Source organism: Muntiacus reevesi, chromosome 9 (assembly GCF_963930625.1).
Source record: "Muntiacus reevesi chromosome 9, mMunRee1.1, whole genome shotgun sequence".
Classification (NCBI taxonomy): Eukaryota; Metazoa; Chordata; class Mammalia; order Artiodactyla; family Cervidae; genus Muntiacus; species Muntiacus reevesi.
This window is the reverse complement of record NC_089257.1, coordinates 67,679,016-67,701,820: the sequence shown is the minus strand read 5'-3', so window position 1 is coordinate 67,701,820 and position 22,805 is coordinate 67,679,016. Positions and strand designations below refer to the sequence as shown.

At 53.0% G+C, this 22,805-nt stretch overlaps 1 protein-coding gene across 1 annotated transcript; it reads left to right on the top strand.

Annotated features, from left to right (window-relative positions):
- The first annotated feature begins 829 nt into the window (after positions 1–829).
- Positions 830–14,176, top strand: ANKK1 (ankyrin repeat and kinase domain containing 1). The gene is given in 17 exon segments (XM_065946142.1): positions 830–841; positions 898–922; positions 925–1,105; positions 7,551–7,845; positions 9,312–9,399; positions 9,402–9,462; positions 9,709–9,765; positions 10,810–10,927; positions 11,566–11,597; positions 12,878–12,920; positions 12,922–13,115; positions 13,117–13,354; positions 13,356–13,424; positions 13,426–13,764; positions 13,766–13,831; positions 13,834–13,976; positions 13,978–14,176. Coding segments are annotated over 17 exon segments (2,160 nt in total).
- Positions 14,177–22,805: the final 8,629 nt, after the last annotated feature.

Here is a 22,805-nt window from a genome sequence, read left to right as displayed (position 1 = left end):
TAACTCAGTCAGGCCAACAGATTCACACCAGAAAATCTCCGCTACAACTTTTTTACTCCATATTTGTTATGGAGGGGTGGGTTCCAGGTCCCCACACTCTACAATGGAGACCCCCAGCACAGCCCTGAACTTTTATATGCCTCAGGGCATATAAGCTCAGACGGTAAAGCGTCTGCCTGCAGTGTGGGAGACCCGGGTTGAATCCCTGGGTTGGGAAGATCCCCTGGAGAAGGAAATGGCTACCCACTCCAGTACTCTTGCCTGGAAAATCCCATGGAAGGAAGAGCCTCGTAGGCTACAGTCCACGGGGTCGCAAAGAGTCGGACATGGCTGAGCGACTTAACTTTCTTTCTTTCTTTCAGGACATATGTGAGTTGCATAAATAAATGAATCAACTTCCGCACAGAGTTAGATCCACATCAAAGAGGACCGACTGCTCCGGCCCAGACTCCCGCTTCAACTTCAGGATCCCTTCCTCTTGCAGCCCCTGCCCAGGCTCGAGCTGGGGGAGGGGAAAAAAAGAAGAAAAAAAAAAAAAAAAAAAACACAGGCAGAGACTGCGGACGCATTTGAGGGCAGGATCTCTCAGGGTGCTGAGCCGGGAGGGAGCCCCCTTCCCTGACTGGGCCGCCATCGCTGCCGGGGTCCTCAGGCCTCGGCTGGGTTTCCTCAGCCCTCACTGGGCAGGGCCGGTGCCTCCTCACACCACAGGAGGAGGAGGGAGGGCCGCCGCCCGCCCAGCGCGCCCCTCCGGGCCCCGTGGCGCACGCAGGGAGGCAGCCAAGCCCGGAGCGCGCGGGGCGCCAAGAGCGCGGGCCGCGCCGACGCCATGGCCGCGCGCGTGGAGCGGCGGCCGGCGGCCTCCCCGCCTTCACCCGCGACGACGTCGAGGCCTAGCGGCGCCGAGGGCCGAGCGGCGGCTTCGCCGGGTGTCCCAGGCGCCGCAGCAGCGCTGGCGGGCCGAATGCGCGGTGGAGAGCTCCCCGGCCTCCCGCCTGAGGCCCCCAGACCGCCGCCCGCCTGCCCCGCCCCGCTCCTTTCGCCGAGCTTTCAGTTCCTTTAGGGGAGGGGAAGCTGAGGCCCGGGCGCGAGGACGGGGCGGCCGGTCTGAGACTGAGCACCGTCCTCTCCGCCTCTGGAAACTGTCCGGTGGCCTGAGCTCCCCCAGGCGCAGCCTGTCTGTTTCCATCTGAAATACGCTCAGCTCTGTCTGCGGACCCAGACCTGTTCGTTGAAATCCACAGAGGTAAAGTGAGCAGATCCCTTTGTTCAATCCCACCTCCGGATCGGGTCTGGCCTCCTGTTTTGCAGCCTCGCCTTCCTTCGGGGTGTCAGCCTGGTGATGACGGCTCTGGGTGGCCCTTTGCCGCCCTCCTAGCCACCCCTGAACCCACAGAGCGGGCAGGCAGCGCTGGGCTTGCTGAGGAGCTGCGGTACTTGGTTCAGCGATGCTCGGTGACCTGGGGGAAGTGCCTTATCCCCCTGGTGTGGTCCCAGAGCAGCCAGTGCACGCTGCAGGGGGCTTGGAAGGTGGAGGCTGCCGGCCTACTGGCCTGAGAACCTGCCCAGCCCACTCATCTGCCGGCCCTCACAGCGGCACTGCCAGCTGCCCGAGCCTGGCATGCTACAGTCTGTCCTTTTTTATCTTTGGCTCCTCCCAAGTCCCATGATACATGCTGTGGCCTCTCCCTAGCAGGCCTCCTTTTCCCTGGTGCTAACTCTCCTGCAATGCTTCCACCCATCTCTGCCTTCCCACTGAGATGCATCTCCAGTCCCATTCCTACCAGATTGGCCAGGACTTGGCTGTGCCCTGGCCCCTAGTGCAGCCACGGAGGAGGCGCTTTGGGATGTGAAGTCTGAGATAGGCACCATGTCCTCCTCCCAAGGCTCCTGGGATGTCAACTGGAGGTCCTTGGGGGTGCGGGGGACAGTGTGGCATCTTTTCTAGACATTCTCCATGGTCACTACGCAAGCTCCCAAGACACAGCCTCCCATCCCACACAGCCAAGCCCCTTCCTAGTTCCCAGACCCCTTCCTGCTTAACAAATAAGGGCAAAGTGAGACAGTCCCAGACTCACCCATCTTCCTCCTTCAACATCCTGGCTTGGGAGTAGAGTCAGATCATTGTAGAATCTGTCCAGATCATTTACAGCCTTTGAAGCAAAGAGCAAAGGGAAACAGATGGCATTGATAAGACAACTCATGAGACGTTGACAGTAACTCCCATCCCAATTCCCTTTCCAATCCCAAAGGACTAAGAAATTTATTTACAGTAATTAGTGCCTGCCACCTGTGGAGAGCTCCCCTGGGAGTTTTATGGGTATGACTTCACTGGATCCTCCTTTCATCTTTTCATTCATTTGTCCTCTTGATGAATGTTTATTGCTCACCTATTATGTGCCAGGTGCTGTGCTGGACCCTAAGATATAATGAATATAATGATGAATGCAACAGATATGCTTCCATGGTGACTCAGTGATACAGAATCCACCTGCCAAGGCAGAAGCAGCAGGAGACTTACATGCAAACCTAACAATGCTTATAATTTTGCTTTTGCTTATACATTTGTTGTAACACTTACAACAAATTGATAAGCAGAATGTCATAGGAACTCTTCTGCTCTTTGCATGGGTCGATATCCTAGGGTTTGTACCCAGATACCTTTAAAAAACAAACTACCAAATCCATTTGAGCAGTCCAGCTTATGCTGAACTCATGAAAAATTAAAGCAAGGTAGGGTTGTATTGCTGGAGGAGGGCATGGCAACCCACTCCAGTATTCTTGCCTGGAGAATCCCATGGACAGAGGAGTCTGGTGGGCTACAGTCTACAGGGTCACAAAGAGTCAGACACGACTGAGCGACTAAACACACAGCACACACATAGTTGATTAACAGTGTTGTGATAGTTTCATGTGTACAGCAAAGTGACTCACTTATGCATGTGCATATAGCTTTTCTTTTTCAAATTCTTTTTCCATTTAGATTATTACAGATATGAATATTGAGCAGAGTTCCCTGAACTATACAATAGGTCTTCCTTGGTTATCTTTTTTTTTTAAGTTTTTTTTGGATGTGGACCATTTAAAGAATCTTTATAGAATTTGTTATAATATTGCTTCTGTTTTATGTTTGGGTATTTTGGCTATCTATTTTAAGTGTGTGTGCGCGTTGTGTGTGCTAAGTCGCTTCAGACCTGTCTGACTCTATGCGATGTTATGGACCGTAGCCCACAGGCTCCTCTGTCCATGCAAGATTCTCCAGGCAAGAGTACTGGTGTGAGTAGCCATGCACTCCTTCAAGGGGATCTTCCTGACCCAGGGTTTAAACCTGCATCTTTTACGTCTCTTGAATTGGCAGGAAGGTTCTTAATCACTTCTCCGCCTGGGAAGCCCACTATTTTAAACATAGTATTGTATATATGGGGCTTCCCAGGTGGCACTAGTGGTAAAGAACTTGCCTGCCAATGCAGGAGATGTAAGAGACACAGGTTTGATCCCTGGGTCAAGAAGATCCCCTGGAGGAGGGCACAGCAACCCACTCCAGTATTCTTGCCTGGAGAATCCCATGGACAGAGGAGCCTGGCAGGCTACAGTCCATGGGGCACAAAGAGTTGGACAGGAATGAAGCAAATTAGCATGCAAACATGGATATGCAGATGACACCACCCTTATGGCAGAAAGTGAAGAACTAAAGAGCCTCTTGATGAAAGTGAAAGAGGAGAGTGAAAAAGTTGGCTTAAAGCTCAACATTCAGAAAACTAAGATCATGGCATCCGGTCCCATCACTTCATGGCAAATAGCTGGGGAAACAGTGGAAACAGCAGCTGACTTTATTTTTCTGGGCTCCAAAATCACTGCAGATGGTGATTGCAGCCATGAAATTAAAAGACACTTACTCCTTGGAAGGAAAGTTATGACCAACCTAGAGAGCATATTAAAAAGCAGAGACATTACTTTGTCAACAAAGGTCCATCTAGTCAAGGCTATGGTTTTTCCAGTAGTCATGTGTGGATGTGAGAGTTGGACCATAAAGAAAGCTGAGCACCGAAGAATTGATGCTTTTGAACTGTGGTGTTGGAGAAGACTCTTGAGAGTCCCTTGGACTGCAAGGAGATCCAACCAGTCCATCCTAGAGGAGATCAGTCCTGGGTGTTCATTGGAAGGACTGATGTTGAAGCTGAAACTCCAATACTTTGGCCACCTGATGTGAAGGGCTGACTCATTGGAAAAGACCCTGATGCTGGGAAAGATTGAGGGCAGGAGAAGAAGGGGACGACAGAGGATGAGATGGTTGGATGGCATCACCGACTCAATAGACAAGGGTTTGGGTGAACTCCAGGAGTTGGTCATGAACAGGGAGGCCTGGCGTGCTGCGGTTCATGGGGTTGCAAAGAGTCGGACATGACTGAGCGATTGAACTGAACTGATGCACTGTGTATTTGTCAGTCCTAAACTCCCAATTAATTCCTCCCCTCTTCCCCCAGATTCTCGCTGTATTTTGAAGGTAGCACTGACGGGATGTGCTGAGAAGCGGGTTGTGGGAAGGAGAGGAAGAGAGGAGTCCAGGATAATCAAGATCTGTGACGACTAGAGGGACGGAGCCCATTCACTGAGATGGGGAAGGCTGAGCGGGGAGTGGGTTTGAAGAGAGAATCGGGAGTTTAGTTTTAGACACTTTAAATGTGAATACCCAATTAGAGATGCTGAGGTTGCCTGGAGACACTGGGACTGGGTCTAGTGATCAAGTAACAGAACAGGAGCCTGCGAAGGAGGGACCAATCCCACTCCAAGGACAGAAAATTGCCTGTAGGCTATAGTGATAACTGACCAGTGAGACATTAGGACCGGAAACCAGATGAAGGGGTGGGGGAGGTGAGGAAGAGAGACGGTGGCTGTAGCAAATACTTTCAAGCAGAGTAGGTCCCAAGGGGAGTTGTGCACATTCCTGTTTCCATTTTACAGTTAACAGACTGAGACCCAGAGAGTTTGCTTGTTCAAGGTCGTACAGAGATGAAATTGGGATTGGAAAGCAAGGCAAAGTGGCCCCAGATCCTGTGTTTTTTCCACTTCGTGATGGATGTCTTCTCAATTCTTATGATCTCAAAAGGACAAGAGGAGACAGATAAAAAAAAATAAATTGCAGAGGTTGGGGGAGGGGCAGGGAGATCTCTTGAATAGTAGAGAAGACAAGAAGCCCTAAACCTGGACCAGCCAACCTGTCCAGTTGCGGGGGTGAGGAGGGGTGGGCAGGGACAGGTGCCTTTTCCTGGAGGTGAGGCGTCTCTGGCTGGCTTCCCAGGGAGGCCCTATGAACAGATTTCCAGCAGCCTCTGACTGCAATGCCAGCGCAGCTTTGCACATACTTTGCTTTTTTTTAAAAAATGTCATTTCTCCTTAATCTTCATCCCCACTGTCCCCAAACAATCTATAACAATCTGCATATTTGCTGTTCTGTGGGCATGGGCAGCGAAGAGTGAAAGGTTTTGCAAATGCTTATTCTGTAAGGCTTTCCCTTCAGTCTTGACTTCAATTCAGCAAAGATGCCTTGTGCTATGTGTGGCTGTGTGCTGTGACGGGTACAAAGATGAATAATTATAGTTCATCTCCAAAATGGAATCCCATACAGCCATTACAGAGCTCGCTTCAGGAGAATAATGATTCAGAACATGTTCACGCTACCCTGACAGGGAAAAGCAGGTCAAAAACAGCCCACACTATGTGATGGCAAGGGAGAGTGTAGGAGGAAAGAGGGATAGGGAGGGAGAAGAGGAGAGAAACTCCTTGAAATGTATTGTGAAAGAATATAGTAAATTATTAACAGAGGCCAACTGTAGAAGGTTGGGTTGCTGCTGCTGCTGCTGCTAAGTCGCTTCAGTCGTGTCTGACTCTGTGCGACCCCACAGACGGCAGCCCAGCAGGCTCCCCCGTCCCTGGGATTCCCCAGGCAAGAACACTGGAGTGGGTTGCCATTTCCTTCTCCAGTGCAGGAAAGTGAAAAGTGAAAGTGAAGTCGCTCAGTCAGTGTCTGACTCTTCACGACCCCTGGACTGCAGCCCACCAGGCTCCTCCGTCCATGGGATTTTCCAGACAAGAGTACTGGAGTGGGGTGCCATTGCCTTCTCCAGAAGGTTGGGTTACTGATGATTTAATTGGTGAGGGGAGGGGGGCATGCCATGCAGCTTGTGGGATCTTAGTTCCCCGATCAAGGGTTGAACCTAGGTCCTACAGTGAAAGCGCTGAGTGCTAACCACTGGGCAACCAGGAAATTCCCTAATTTTCTAGTCCCTTGATGTTCTACAAGGTATGTGTGTGTGTGTATGCATATACATATATATCTATTACTTCCATAATCAAAAAGGCAATAAATGATATTCTTCCATATTTTTATTATAGTTAATTTACAATGTGTTAATTTCTGCTATATAGCAAAGTGACTCAGTTACATATATATATATATATATATATATATATATATATATATATGTATGCTTTCTCTAAATACTCTTTGCCATTATGGTTTATCATTGGATATTGAATATAGTTGTCTGTGCTACACAGTAGGGCCTTATTGTCTATCCATTCTATATATAAAAGTTTACATCTGCTAACCCAGCCTTACACTCCATCCCTCTATGAACCCCCTTCCCCTTGGAAACCACTGGTCTGTTCTCCATGTCCATGATTCTGTTCTGTTTCATCGATAAGTTCATTTGCATCGTATTTTAGGTTCCACATATAAGTGATATCATATGTATTTGTCTTTCTCTTTCTGACTTTGGTTAGTAAGATAATCTCTAGTTGCATCCATTTGCTGCAAATGGCATTCTCTCATTATTATGGCTGAGTAGTCTTCCACTGTATATATGTACTACATCTTCTTTATCCACTCACCTGTTGATGGATATTTAGTTTGTTTCCATATATTGCCTATTGTGGATAGTGCTGATATGAACATAGGGCTCATATATCTGAGTTATAGTTTTGTCTGAATATACGCCCAGGAGTGGGATTGCCAGATTGTTCAGCAGTTTTTAGCTTTTTTGAGGAACCTCCATACTGCCGGCCACAGTGGCTGCACCAACTTACATTCCCACCAACAGTGTAGGAGGGTTCTCTTTTTTCCACTTCCTCTTCAGCATTTGCTATTTGTAGACATTTTAATGATGGTCGTTCTGATTGGTGTGAGCTGGTACCTCGATAAATATTTTAAAACAGAAGCAGGAGGCCTGTTTAGTCCTCCATGGGCTTGTGGTCTCCTGTGGGAGATAGACATATATAGGTAGCCAGAATAAACAGCAGGCTTTTGGTGGCTGCTTCTGTAGAATGGGCTGACCCCTAAATTCACAGACTCCTTCGCTTCCTGTTTTGTTGCTGGACCCTAACCTGAGCATCTTTTCATATCTCTCTTTCCTCCTCCACCACCTCACAAGCTCCCAAAGAGGTCTCTGGGTCTGTGCAGCCTGGCATCAAGTCTAGTTTGTGTGTCCTGCTAGTTCCTCTTGTAATTAAAGGGTCGCCAGCTTCCATCTTTCACGCCCCCTTCTCCATAGCTCTGATGTGAATTGCCTCATTGAAGAAGCAGCCGAAATGGAGAAGATCAAGTTTCAGCACATCGTGTCCATCTGTGGGATTTGCAGGCAGCCCCTAGGTGTTGTGATGGAGTTCATGGCCAGTGGCTCTCTGGAGAAGATGCTTTCCACTCACAGCCTCGGCTGGCAGCTCAAGGTCTGCACCATCCATGAGACCAACCTGGCCATGAACTTTCTCCACAGCATTAAGCTGCTGCTGCTCCATCTGGACCTCAAGCCAGGCAACATCCTCCTAGACAGCTACATGCATGTCAAGGTTACCCTGTCTGTCCCCTGCCACTCCAGAGTCTTCTCCACAGGAGCTGAATTATCTACTGTCTGGTTGGCCTGTCATAGAGTTCTAAGCAGCTCCCTTCATGGCCAAATACTAAAGGCATGGATCACACCTAAAACAGATGGATACATAGTGAAATTTGGGGCATGAAACTGGGTATCAGGATGCCTGCAATAATCCTCTTTGGACCTCAGTCTTCCATTTCTAATGTGGACAGAATCATCTCTATCCCATTCTTTGATTCAAGTAATGATGTGTGTAAGTGAGATGTTTTTAAGAAGGGTCATGATGACCTTTTGTGTGTTTTTTTTTTCCAGTTCCTAAGACATATTACACTTTCATTCTGCCCTGGAACCTTTGCACATTCTGTTTCCACTGTCAAGAACAGCATTCCACTAGTCCCTCCTTGTCTAGCAAAGGTCTCCTCATTTTTCAGCTCTCAGCCTAAATAACACCTCCTCAGGGAAGTTTTCCTTGATCCACCCCCATGTGCCTCTGTTATATATCCTCACTGTGTCTGTCTCTGCATATTGCTAACCCCAATTGTAAGTATATAGTCATTTATGAAACTGTTTCATTAGTAACTCTACTCCTTATTTGAATAACCACTTAGAAGAGTAATGGGTGTGGGGGGTTCATCTTTCAAAGAAGAAATTTTTTTTTTTTTGGCCACGTTGGATCTTCATTGTGGTTTGTGGGCTCTTTGTTGTGGCCCGGGAGGGGGGGGGTCTTTCTTTCATCGTGGCATGTGGGCTTCTCATTGCGGACCACGGACTCTAGAGCACACAGGCTCAGTAGTTGCACCTCATGGGCTTAGATCCCCCATAGCATGTGGGATCTTGGTTCCCCAACCAGAGATTAAGTTCGTGTCCCCTGCATTGGAAGGTGGATTCTCAACCACTGGACCACCAGGGAAGTCCCGGTTTCATCTTTCTTATCTGCTGTCTGATTCTCAGTACCCAGCCTGGTTGGAATTCAGTGAACTGGCAATTGGTATATGAATGAATCAATGGATGGAAGCAGAGCGTGGGATAAATATACATGGCGTCAGTGCTTCAGGGCCCATGGAAGTGGGATGAACAGAAGCTCACCAAAGGCAGCAACTTTATCCACAGACCCTTCAGGTAATGGCCACACCTACCAAGTACTCATTGTGCACCAGGCACTGTCTAAGTGCTTTTTTTATATTTCCTCATCCAATGCTCATAATAGCTCTACGAGTTAAGTTCTGGTATTATTCCCATTTTATAGATGAGGAAATGGAGGCTCTGAGAAGGTAACTTGTCCGAGGTCATTCTGTCGTCCACGGTAGCTATGGGAGAGAGCCTGTCCTCTCAGTGACTACACAACAGTGGAAATGAGGAAGGCGGGAGGGATGAGGAACTCAGGCAGGTTTCTGGAGGCAAGACCCTATTGCCCTCCCACCCCCACCCTGGGCTTCCTTCCAGGTTTCAGACTTTGGCCTGTCCAAGAGGATGGAACAGTGGACCCAGATGCAGTGCATCAAGAGGTCAGCTCTGCAGGGCACCCTTAGCTACATCCCCCTGAGATGTTCCTGGAGAGTAACAAGGATCCAGGGCCCAAATACGACATGCACGGGTGAGCTGGGGGCGGGGCTCCCGGCCACATACCCAGCAAGCAGCTTGCTGTCAACACGCTGCCTGGACCCCAAGGCGCAGAGGGCAGTACAGGGGTGACGTCGGGTCCCACCCTGCCCATGTGGGAGGAGGAGGGGTGCGGCAGGACTCCGGCCAAAGAGGCTTTGCCTGGGATTTTGTGGTCCACGGGGCCCCTCTGGCTGGATACCCGAGGAAGTCACTCAGGGTGCACTTGCCCTGTCTGCAGCTTCGGGATCGTGATCTGGGAGATACTCACTCAGAAGAAGCCGTACTCAGGTAGCAGGTGACAGTCGTGCCGTCAGATGGGGACCTGGAAGGGACTGTGGGAGGCGGGGGCTTCGTGGGGGCGGGGCAGGTGCAGGTTTATGTTGGGGACCTCACCCTCCTACCTTCCTCCCTCTGCTTTCTAGAGCTCACACGACAGTGAAAGAAAGGGCAAACTTCAGCCCAGACCATGCTTTCTGCCTCTGATATTCTGCCTCAAAATATTCTTTCCTGTCTCTCCCACCCCCAGCCCTGCCAGGATGTCAGGTAAACAGACTGTCAGGGAACTTGGATAATCTAGCAAAGTTCAAAATCAAAGCCTATAACTAGGCCTGCCAGTCAGTCCGGCTGCCTTTGGACAGCAAAGGCTCACAGTGACGGGCCATGGCCAGTCTTGGCCTGGGAGGATCTGGAGGTGGTCCAGAGACCCGGCTGCTCAAATCTAAGCCTCCTGCCAATGCAGGAGACATACGAGAAGTGGGGTTGATCCCTGGGCCAGGAAGATCTCCTGGAGGAGGACATGGCAACCCACTCCAATATTCTTGCCTGGAGAATCCCATGGACAGGGGATCCTTGTGGGCTACAGTCCATAGTCTCAAAGAGTCAGACATGACTGAAGCAATGCTTGTGCATGAACACACATACACACAAACACACACACTCCTCCAAGACAGGGTCCCAACTTGCCTGCTTCCTGATGCTCATGTGTGGGTGCGCCTAAGCCCGGGGCTGGGTTTTGGGAGGAGGTACAGGGGACATGGTAGAGGGAAAAACACTTAAAATGGGGAAGAACTGCAGTCCAACCTGTGGCTTCTTTTGCTGTGTGTCTGTTTCTTGGGGACTTCCCTGTAGCTCAGATAGTAAACAATCTGCCTACAACGCAGAAGACCCAGGTTCGATCCCTGGGTTGGGAAGATCCTCTGAAGAAGAAAATGGCAACCCACTCCAGTATTCTTGCCTGAAGAATCCCATGGACAGAGGAGCCTGGCGGGCTACAGCCCATGGGGTTGCAAAGAGTCAGACACAACTGAGAATCTAACGCTACACTACTAATGTTTCTTAGAGCAGACATCATAGCGGAGACAGACATGCTGCTTTGGCTGCTCCAGAGTCCGGTGGCCCACCATGAGAGCGAGGCCTTGGCCGGGAAGCTGTCCTGCGCAGCGTGCCGGCCCGGGGAGGTGCATAAGTGCGCGGCGGGGCCTCATCTCGCAGGCACTAAGGATGCGCATGCAAGTGTGCGCGCCCCATGAGGCCGCCTGGCTGCGGGGCAGGTGGGGACCAGACTCAGCGCGTGCTCTGCTGGGCAAGCCGCACAGTCGCTCAGGGATACCTTTTCCTAATTTGCTCGAGGGTGCTCTGAGAGCTGGTGGTGGCCGCGGCCAACCCTGAGAAGGACATGCCCTCCCTGACGTGTGTGGGGTTAAACAGGCCCCGTCCTGCAGAGGGCGCCCGTGGCTCGCCCCCACTTTCCCCGCCCTGCCGGTCAGCATCGTACCTGCTCCGCTGTCCTTACCCGCCTCACCAGGGAACCAGCTGTGAGCCAGTGCGGGACTCCGGGCTGAACCCACAGGGCTACCACCCTGCCTTCCCTATGGCCCAGGGGGCAGCCGAAACCCTGGGCCACTCTTTCTTGGGCAGGGCATCCCCAGCTCAGGGCTTTCCCCTAGACACAGCTGGTGGCGGGCAGGAGCGAGGAGGGGTCTCCTGGTACAGGGTGGGAGGAGAGCCCTGAGAGGCGAAGGGAGGAGGCGAGGCCGGCATGGACCAGAACCACTCTGCGCTCATCTGATCCGCCCCCTGTCTTTCGGTTCCCCAGGTCAGTGAGGAGATCTGCCAGGAGCTAACAGACTCTTGAGAGTCCCTTGGACTGCAAGGAGATCCAACCAGTCCATCCTAAAGGAGAGCAGTCCTGGGTGTTCATTGAAAGAACTGATGCTGAAGCTGAGACTCCAATACTTTGGCCACCTGAGCGGAGCTGACTCTTTGGAAAAGACCCTGATGCTGGGAGGGATTGGGGGCAGGAAGAGAAGGGGATGACAGAGGATGAGATGGCTGGAGGGCATCACCGACTCAATGGACATGAGTTTGGGTAAACTCCAGGAGTTGGTGATGGACAGGGAGGCCTGGCATGCTGCGGTCCATGGGGTCGCAAAGAGTCAGACACGACTGAGCCACTGAACTGAACAGACAGCAGTGAGTCCAGACAGGTCTCAGCTGGAACCTGAGAACGCACAGCGGAGGAGTAAGGGAACTCAAACCGATTCTCTGCCATCCTCCCTGGCCTACCTCCTCTGCAGGCCTGGAGTTTGTGTTCCCTTTCTGGGCACCCAGCCCTGAGTTCCAGAAATGCCTGTGTCCCTGGGGGGCCTGGCCCTGCTTCGCCTTCAGGACTGTGTTTTTTTCAGGCTGAACTCCTCCCTCCCTGGCCAGGGAAAGGGGAACATCAGTTTTCAATCCTGGTGGCATAATGGAATTTCTTGAGGGATGAAAGAGTATCTGGTTCTCCTGAGCCATCCTAGAATAATTTATTTACTCAGAATCTCTTGGGGTTTGGTCTGAGCAGTGATTTCCATTTGTTTGTGGGTTGGTTTGTTTGGATTTTTTTTTTCTTTTTGGAAATCGTTGCTTTTAATTCTAATACACCACTGGGTACAGCAGGAGGAAATGGGTCCCTGAGCACCTCTGGAGGAGTTCACATCACGGAGCTCCACCACAAATTTATCTTCAATTTGCATTTATTTACTTTGTGCCAGGCACTTCTCCGGAAGTTCTTACCTACAGGATTTGTCTTCACGATGGTAGCACAAGGTAGCCATTGCTTGTGTCCTCCTCAGGGATCAGGACCCCCAGGCTCAAAGAGGCAGAGAGCAGGTGATGCTAAGTGGTGGAGTCAAGGTTTACTTCCGGACCGGCCCCTTTCTGCCTCATCCTTACAAGAAGAACTGCCAGACTCAGCTGCTGTCTAGGGCGATGGAGCCTGAGTAGAGATCCAGGATCTAGGGAAAGGACCTGCATTTACCCCATCCAGGAAACTCTGTTCCTGGATGGTACTTCCAGGAGGTAGAGGGATGACTGAGATGACCCCTGGACAAAGTCAGAGGTCCTTTTCTCAATCTTGTCTTCCTCCCTTCAGACTCAGGAGACTATTTGAAGCAGGTTCTGTGACTCTTGGGCGGACAGTGAGAGCCTGGTCCCTAGTGATGAGCAGGAGTGAATCTATGAGAACAAGCTCACCACCCCCCTTCACTTCCGGGTAGCCTGGGACCACATGGAGGGGGTGAGGCTGCTGCTGGCTCAGGAGGTGGACGTGGACTGCCAGACAGCCTGCGGCTACACGCCCCTCCTCATCACTGCTCCAGATAAGCAGGCTCCTGGAGCACCGCGCAGACGCCAACCTGGCGGATGAGGATGGCTGGGCCCCCTTGCACTTTGCAGCCCAGAATGGGGACAACAGCTCCACCCATCTGCTCCTGGACCAGGGGGCCCGTGTGGATGCCCAGGAGCACGAGGGGTGGACCCCACTCCACCTGGCAGCACAGAACAACTCTGAGAATGTGGCCCGGCTTCTGGTCTCCCATCAAGATGACCCCAACCTGCGAGAGGCTTGAGGGCAAGACCCCTCTGCATGTGGTCGCCTACTTTGGCCACATCAGCCTGGTCAAGCTGCCAGCCAGCCCAGGGGGCGGAGTTGGGTGGTTAGCAGAGAAACCTGAGAATGCCACTGCACCTCGCAGTGGAGGGAGGCAAAGGGAGGGCCATCCAACATCTGTTAAAAAGTGGGGTGGCCCCTGATACCCTCGACCAGAGTAGCTACAGCCCACTGCACACCGCCACTGCCAGGGGCAAGTACCTTATCTGCAAGATGCTGCTCAGGTATGAGGCCAGCCTGGAGCTGCCGACCCAACAGGTCTGGACACCCCTGCATCTAGCAGCCTACAAGGGCCACCTGGAGATCATCCACCTGCTGGCTGAGAGCCAGGCCGACGTGGGGGCTCCTGGAGGCATGAACTGGACCCCCCCTGCACCTGGCTGCCCGCCATGGGGCAGAGGTGGTGGTGTCCACCCTACTGAAATGTGGGGCTGCGACTCCAATGCCGCTGAACAGTCGGGCTGGACACCCCTTCACCTGGCAGTCCAGAGGGGACGCCCCTTCCTGAGCATCATTCACCTCCTGGAGCACCATGCAGACGTCCATGCCCACAACAAGGTGGGCTGGACACCTGGCCACCCTCAAGGGCAACATGGCCATCCTCAGAGTGCCGGTCAAGGCTGGCGCCCAGCTGGACATCCAGGAAGGGGTTGGCTGCACACCCCTGCAGCTGGCCCTCTGGAGCCAGAAACAGGGCATCATCGCCTTCCCAGAGGGCAGGGAGCCCTCACTGGCCATTCTGGGTGGAACTGAGCTGGGAGCCCAGATGGAAGTTTAGACCACCTGGGGTCTCCTTCCCTGTAAGGAACACAGGCTGGTGGAAGTGAGCCTGGGCTCCCGGCAGGGCCCTTTCCCTGTGCTTGCTGCTTGCCTCTGTGACCTGGAGAGGAGACAGGAACCTGGTCTCCTGGGTGATGGAGGGGCAGGGAGATGGGCACTGAGATTGTAGCTGGGGAAGGGGCCCCTGGCTGGAGACCTCCTTTCAGCCCCTCCTCCATGTGTATCTCAAGCAGACTCTCAGCTTGCTTCTCGCTGCTGCTAAGTCACTTCAGTCGTGTCTGACTCTGTGCGACCCCATAGACGGCAGCCCACCAGGCTCCCCCGTCCCTGGGATTCTCCAGGCAAGAATACTGGAGTGGGCTGCCATTTCCTTCTCCAATGCATGAAAGTGAAAAGTGAAAGTGAAGTCGCTCAGTTGTGTCCGACTCTTAGCGACCCCATGGACTGAAGCCTACCAGGCTCCTCCGTCCATGGGATTTTCCAGACAAGAGGACTGGAGTGGGGTGCCATTGCCTTCTCCGGCTCCTTGCTGCACCCAGACTCAAGCCCCCGCAGAGAGTTCCCTCTTTATTCCCAGATTCCTTCCACCTTTAATCAGTTGCCCCTGAACTCACAGGAGCCCTTGCATCCTGGAACTCACCCTGAAGAAGAAGGGAGGCACAGAGAAGAGGGAAACGCTCCCTCCCAGGTCATGTCTGTATGACTGGGTCAGGGGCAGGACAGACAGACACATGTGTTTGTGGAAGGACGGGCGCTAAAAGCTCAGAGGAAATGTCCACTTCCGGTTGAGAGCCCTAGCCAGGCCCCTGTTGCTACACTGACCGCCTCCCTGGTGGCCCTGGCCCCAGCGCCCAGGTCTGCTGTATAGTCTCTTGTGGTGATGGGAGGGTCTGCTCCAGCTTCTCGTGAGTGATCCTCCATGGGACGCTGGTCCCTGTCCCCCCAGCCTCACCCTCACTCTGTCCAGTTAAATTACCAGACCTAACTTCAATAAAGTTTCAAATCTAACTTCAATAAAGCTGTGTTTCTGAGTAACTCCCAAGAGGTGGACTGAGCTACAGGGCCAGGTTGGATATGAGGGCCAGTAGTGTTAGTACGGGGTGCGTGTGTATGTGTGTGTGCACATGTGTGGTGTGTATGACGTGTACATGTGAGTTCCCACCAGGGAGGAGGCAGGGGGCAGATGCGGGGAGGGGGGGTGGTGATGTCACCTGGGGGCGGGGTGGTGATGTCACCTGGGGTGGGATAGTGATGTCACCTGGGGTGGGGTGGTGATGTCACCTGAGGCGGGGTGGTGATGTCACCTGGTGGGGGTGCAGCTCTCTGGGCTCCGTGTGAAGCTCACTGGGCAGGGACTTCCTCCTGGGAAGCGGCTCAGGGAGCTCTGTCTTGCCCCTGTCAGCCGCCCCCGTCAGCAGGGCTGGGGCTGCTCACATTAGCCTTGTGTGACCCAGCCTAGGCTTGCAGCCAGTGGCTTCTGTTTCCTCTCTGGTTCGGCTAGGGCTGGCCCACTGTTGGGAGGGGGTGGGGCAGGACTGTGGGCGAGGGTAGGAGTGCCCTAGGGGTCCTGTCCAGCTCCTTTCTCCCTCTTCATGATGCTGGAGCAGCCCCTCCAACTCAAGAAGTGTTAGTCGCTCAGTTGTGTCTGGCTCTTTGAGACCCCATGGACTGTAGCCCTCTGTCCATGGGATTTTCCCAGGCAAGAATACTGGAGTGGGTGGCTGTTTCCTTCTCCAAAAGATCTTCCCAACCCAGGGATGGAACCCGGGGCTCCTGCATTGCAGGCAGGCTCTTTACCGCCTGAGCCACTGGGGAAGCCCCCCTCCAACTCAAGGATGTTTGCAGTTGTCAAAGAAGAGAAAATCTTCCGCCCCAACTGAAACAGGGGGGGAGAGGGCAGGGCACAACATTTAAAAGAATGATATAACCTGAGGACATGCCATCAACATTGAAACCAAATGGGTCCAAGACAGCAGAAGAACCAACTCCACTGGAACTTGAGCCTCAATATAGGCTTATGGCCACACATCGGCAAGCTAAGTGACATACCCCCCTGACGGACCCTGACGTTCTGAGGCTAACCATCAAAGTGGGTGATAGCCCAATTCCTGGAAATCTGTCCCCTCAACTCCTTCCCAAAATAGTTGGAATACTCCTCTTACTCATTAGTCTGTGAAATTACCTAGCCCTTAAAACTAACCATGCCATATTTTGAGGCAGCTCTCACCTTGAGAGATGACCCACACTCTGTGGAGTGTAAGTGGGCCCGATGGGTTTAAGTCCCAATCTGAGTTATGCGGTTTCACAACCCCTAACGAGCTGCAATCCCAGGCCTGCCTTCGAGTGTCCCCCTCGTGGGCTGCTGCAGTGCCATTGGCGTAGCCTCTGCTCCAGATCCAGAGGTGGAGCAGAAGACACCTGTTTGTCCCACGCACATACCGAGTGCAGGAGTCCTTTCTGGCAGTGCTGGCAGCAACGTGTCTCCTATGCTGTGGTCTCTGGATCATGGTGCCAGCCTCAGGGGCCTTGGACACTTCTCTCCACACAAACCACAGTCTACCGCAGTCTACCCTGGGAGCAGCTTTGAAAGGGGTCGTGCCCTAGAACACAGGCTATAAATCAAGCCTGCATATTAGGATCTCCTGGGTGAGGTGTGGCAGGGTGAGGAGGAATGTAAGAGTTTTTAAAACACCTGGCCCCACCCTTGAGCAGTTAAACCAGAACTGACCCCACCCTCAGCCAGTTAAACCTAAACCAGGGTGGTGGCGGTTTAGTCCCTAAGTCATGTCAACTCTTGGGATCCCATGAACTGTAGCCTGCCAGGCTCCTCTGTCTATGGGATTCTCCAGGTGAGAATACCGAAGTGGGATGCCATTTCATTCTCAAGAAGATCTTCCCCACCCAGGAATTGAACCCGGGTCCCCTGCTTTGCAGGCAGATTCTTTACTGACTGAGCTATGCCCTGAGATCCTGATATCAGCTGGAGAACAGCCAAGGCTGAGGATAACCGCCAGGGGGCGTCCTATGGTTTTTCTCTCTGTGCCCTTAGCATCACCGTGAAGACGGTCACTGGCCAGCAGCCCAGGGTGGTGGTCTTTTCCTCTCCCAGTTGGATAAGTGGGGACCCCGGGGGCCGGGACAGGGTGAACTCAGTGGGCTGTTCCATCCGCCTGCTCTCTGCTGACTGCCTGGCCCATCCTCCTTGGGCAAAACTTGTAGTTCCAAATGCCCCCTGGGAGCTGTGTCTTTTCTAGAACATGCTGGAGTAAGAAGAGGGAAAGAGGGGACATGATGGTGTTTGTTTCTCCTCACACCCTGAGATCTGAGTTTAGCTCCACGCCTAGGATTCTGAACGAGCCAGAGAAGGGGTGTGGAGCTTCATGTTCAAAGCCAAGTGAGCTCAGATCAATAGTTAGGAAAGAACCACAGAAGGGCAATAGTGTCTGACTTATCCTATTGGGATAAGGGCTTCCTCTGTGGCTCAGTTGGTAAAGAATCTGCCTGCAATGCAGGAGACCTGGCTTTGATCCCTGGGCTGGGTTGGGAAGATCCCCTGGAGAAGGGAATGGCTACCCACTCCAATATTCTGGCCTGGAGAATTCCATGGACTGTATAGTCCATGGGGTCACAAAGAGTCAGACACAACTGAGTCACTTTCACTTTCACTATCCTATTAGGAAGAGTTTGAGGAGAGAATTTGAAGAACCAAGTTAGAAAAAGTAAATGATTTTTTTGGGGGTTTGCACCTATTGTCCCATAAATGGCGAGGATTCCACAGAGATGCAAACAGGATTATCCCTAGGATTCACTTCAGTTCTGATGACCCCAGGGTCTAAACGGTGATTCTCCAGACCCTTGCTTTCTCTACTCTCTTCCTCTAAGAGATAATGGAGTTCACGGTGTCAGGCCAGCTCCAGCCAAGACAGCCCTCTTTTTGCCTACTAGCACCTTCTTCTCCCTTCCCGAGCCATCCCAAGCCAGACACAGACACAGACCCTACAAACACACACAGCTTCTACCCTGAGTGCCATTTCAGCACAGCTGTCTTCTAGGGGTTTCCTAGGGATATTTAGAGTTGGATTTTACTAAGGCCCTTGAAATTCCCAAGGAGAGGATCTCAGTTGAGTTTCAAACCTGTTTAGGGGGGATTGGGGTGGAGGAGGAGAGGAACCTTTGATTTCCTACTGGACATTTCCACGTGGGGGTCCTACAGACCCTTAAACTCAGTGTCCCAAACTGAACCCCTACAAGCCCTACTCCTTGCCCTTTTCCCTCACTTAGTTCTTGTTTAGTCACTGAGTCGTGTCTGACTCCTTGCGACCCATGGACTGCAGCATGCCAGGCTTCTCCATCCTTCACTATCTCCCAGAGTTTGCTCAAACTCATGTCCATTAGATGGACGTGCCATTGAGTCATTTAGTTGCGGGGACCCCAGTCACCAATCTAGGAGTCTTTCTAGACCAGTACTGTCCAACAGAACTTTCCAGGAGGACAGAAATATTCCATATCTGCCACTAACTCCATGTGCTGCTGAGCACTTGAAATGTGGCTGATGCAACCGAGGGATTCGATTTTTCATTTCGATTTGTTAAATCTGAGCAGCCACAGGTGGCTGGTGCATAGACAGGGGAGTCTACCCTCCTCCTCTCCTCTCCCCTCATCCTACCATCCAATCAGTTACTAAGCTCCCCGGGAAGGGCTTTCCGGGAGCTGCAATGTTGGAGAACGACAAGGACATAGCGGACAAGGGGCAAGGTGTGGACTAGCTGGAAGGGGTGGGGACCCCAGAGGCCGGGCAATGTGAACGAGCAACGAGCTTGTCTGTGGGTGTGGACAGTCCAATGGAAGAGCAGATGGCAGGCGAGAGGGTGGGCACTTCACGGGGAGACCTTGACACCCTTCCTAATTCCAGAGCTTGGACTCAGCGTGCGGGGGAGTTGGGAGCTGCGGTCACTCCACCAAGAAGGAGGATTCCATCAGAACAAACTGTGTCTTCCAAAGACCCCTCACCACATGCAGGAGGAGGAAAGGGGTGATGGAGAAGGGAGTCTGCCTGTGAGGGGCCTTGGAGTCTGGCAGAGCTGGGGTGGATTCTCTCTCTCTCTCTTTTTTTTTATATTTATTTATTTGACTGAACTGGGTCTTAGCTGCAGCATGAGGGATCTAGTTCCCTGACCAGGGATTGAACCCGGGCCCTCTGCACTAGGAGCACAGAGTCTTAGCCACTGGACCACCAGGGGAGTCTCTGGGGTGGCTTCTTTACCTAAACTCTAAGTGCCGCCTCCCTCTCTGTAATAGGTACTGTTGAGGGGATGAAATGAGAGGATGCACATCGCCAGTCTGTACAGGGGCCACCTTCACTTTCTTCTCCATGGTTCCGGTCCCACCTTTTTCTCATCATCACTTTGTTCACCTACTCACTACCCTCTGTCTAGACAATCCTCAACACCACTGCTTAAGCCAATACATCCCACCCCCCACCCACCAAGGAGAGCCCTGGGAGATGAAAAGTGAAAGTCCCTCAGTTGTATCCGACTCTTTGCGACCCTATGAACTATCCAGTTGATGGAATTCTCCAGGCCAGAACACTGGAGTGGGTAGCCTTTCCCTTCTCCAGGGGATCTTCCCAACCCAGGGATCGAACCCAGGTCTCCTGCATTGCAGGGGGATTCTTTACCAGCTGAGCCACAAGGGAAGCCCAAGAATACTGGAGTCGGTAGCCTATCCCTTTTCCAGGGGATCTTCCCGACCCAGGAATTGAAATGGGGTCTCCTGCATTGCAGGCGGATTCTTTACCAGCTGAGCCACCAGGGAAGCCCACCCTGGGAGACGGCACTGCCTGTCTAGCTGTCCCAGAGACGCTGATGGGATTTGTTCTGCCTGGGAGGCCTCCTGGTTGTGGGGTCAGGAGTCCAGAAGGAGCAGAGGGGTTGGCAAGCTGTGTTAACAGGAGTTAAAGGCAGGGAGGAAGTCCAGACCGACCCTGGGAACCAGTCCCCAGGTGCGGCACCTGTGTAACCTCACACTGCAGTCGTGAAGGTTCCCCCAGGGAACCCAACTCCACGGAAAAATCCTGGGACTGAAAAGACACCCTAGAAGTATCAAGGAATGAGGGGACTGGGAGAATGTCCCACCAAAGCCAACCCGGGAGGGTGGAGCTCCATGAAAGAGTGCCGGGCTGGACGGAGGATGGGCCTGGTCTCCAGCCCGTGGCCGGGAGTGCGGGAGGCACAGCCAGTGGGCAGAGCACCAGCGGAGCCTTGGGGCTTCCTGAACGCAGGAGCAGCAGCTCAGGTCCTCTGTTCAAGACCATTCACCGCTTTCTGGCCCCAACCAGCACCCACAGAACACAGTTCCAGAGGGGGCTCCAGAGGGGATTCCAGAGGGGGCTCCGGCACCCCCAGGCCCGTTTGCCTCTGGCCCTCCAGCTGGTCCTGCCATTATGCTCACAAGCACAGGCCCGCTCCACGCCCCTTCTCTTCCTGGTCCCGGGCCCTCCTCCTCCCAGTGTGGGTCAGAGGCCTACCGATCATCTTCCAAGACCCAACTCACCTGTCCCTGCCTGTAAAGACATCTCCAGTTGCCTGGCCGGAGACAGTCACTCTGTCCCAACACTTCCTACAGTGAGGTTCCTACCTGGGTGTGAGCCCATCACTGCTGCTGCTGCTAAGTCGCTTCAGTCAAGTCCGACTCTGTGTGACCCCATGGACGGTAGCCTACCAGGCTCCTCCGTCCATGGGATTTTCCAGGCAAGAACACTGGAGTGGGTTGCCATTGCCTTCTCCCCATCACTATATCTGCTTATTTTTGCATTCTATTAGTACCTGGTCCTCCCTTCCCACTCCATCCATGCCTGCTGGGTCAGATACAGGCAGCAGGGTTGTTACTGTAACTGAAGGGATGGCGGTAGCTGCCAGGCAGGGCTGAAGTGAGGAGGGAAGGTGTCGGGGGCTGGGTAGTGGAAAGACCATGAAGCTGGGCCATCCGCTAGCATATGACCTTGTGTGTTTAGTCACTCAGTCATACCTGAGTCTTTGCAACCCTGTGGACTGTAGCTCGCCAGGCTCCTCTGTCCGTGGGATTTCCCAGGCAAGAACACTGGAGTGGGTCGCCATGCCCTCCTCCAGGGGATCACACCGGTGTGTGACTTTGGGCTGCTGAAACTTTCTTAGACTTGGTTGCATCATCTAACAGCTTATCTCCTGCTTATCTAACTGGCTTGTGATAATGATCAGATGCCCTGTGGTCAGAGGGCAGATCTGTTAGTAAGCACTCAAAACATTATTTTCTTGCAGTTTCTCCCAAGTCAGAGGAATTTTTCTCTTGGAGGAGGACCCCAACAACCCAGCCTTCTGCAGTCTTTTGTCAAGGATACTCTTGGAAGGAGCTGACTATTTTTCTTTGCCAGCCCATCCAGAGGAAGAAGGGGTGGCTCTCCTTCAGTACCTTGGGGGTGGGCTGTGACCCTGTGACCTCTTGCAACACACCTAAAGTAGTATCAGGCCAGCTGGAGGGCAGGGCAAGCCCCGTCAGTGGGCCATGCCCCCCGACACACAGCTGCGAGGCCCCAGGAGACATACAAGCACTTCCATGTCAGCAAAGTAAGGCGGCCGTGCCTGCATCTACCAGGAGGGGGAAGGGTCCAGGGCTGACGTTCCAGAGGGCAGAGGCACAGCGTGAGGGCTCAACCTGCTCTGAAGATGAAGAGGATGGGGAACGGGGCAGGGGAAGCGATTTGGACAAGACTGAGATCGGCCGGGGTGAGGGTGTCCCTGCTTTGGGCTTTTTGGCTCTGTAACCCACAGCAGCACCTGCTGTGGGAAGAACTAGACCACAAAACTTGTCTCCTCCTGGCAATTTCCTTTCTATCTTGCCCACGCCATCCTTTCCGTGTCCTGGATGCAGCTCGGAGCCTGGCCTCCTTAGACTACACTCATGGGGCCAATAGGACAGTGTTTGCAGTTGCACCTGGTCAGGAAAACCCTACGAAAGAAACCTCCTGCCTCTCCCATGTCCCAGCTGGTACCACCTCCCTCCCCCCAACTCCCCGCTTCTTCCTCAGCATCTGACTCCTAGCATCTGACCCTGGGGATCTGGGGGTTTGGGGGTGTGGGGTCTGCCTTCCTCCCTCCAGCCTCACACACACATCTCCAGACAGAGCTGGGTGAAGATGGCAGAAAGCACCATCCAGTGAGGTGGTCACGCAGCATCTTCTGTGGACTCGGACCTGCATGGCTCCAACCACGTAAAAGTCCTTTCCGGACGCCCTGCCGGCCGGGGGCTGTGCCCAGCAACGTTCACCTTGCTTTGTTTGCCAAGTAGCAGAGCTGGGATGGGAGAGGGAGTGGGAAGCTGATCCTACCAAGTGCCCCCTTCTCCCCGCCCCCCAGAGATCCACTAAGCCAGCGTCGTCTCTCTCTGCAAAGAGGGTCTACTCTCTCCCCACCAGGTTCCTACTTCCCTTGATCCCCCCAGAACCAGAGGCAAGGGAGGGATGCCTGGTTGGCAGGAGGGGACCTCCAGTCACATGGATGCCCAGACTCCTGCCTACTGCTACTGAAAACCCACCAAAACCCGCTCCTCCTAACCTGCACGCCCACCCCCAGCACATACTCATGTGGTCCAGC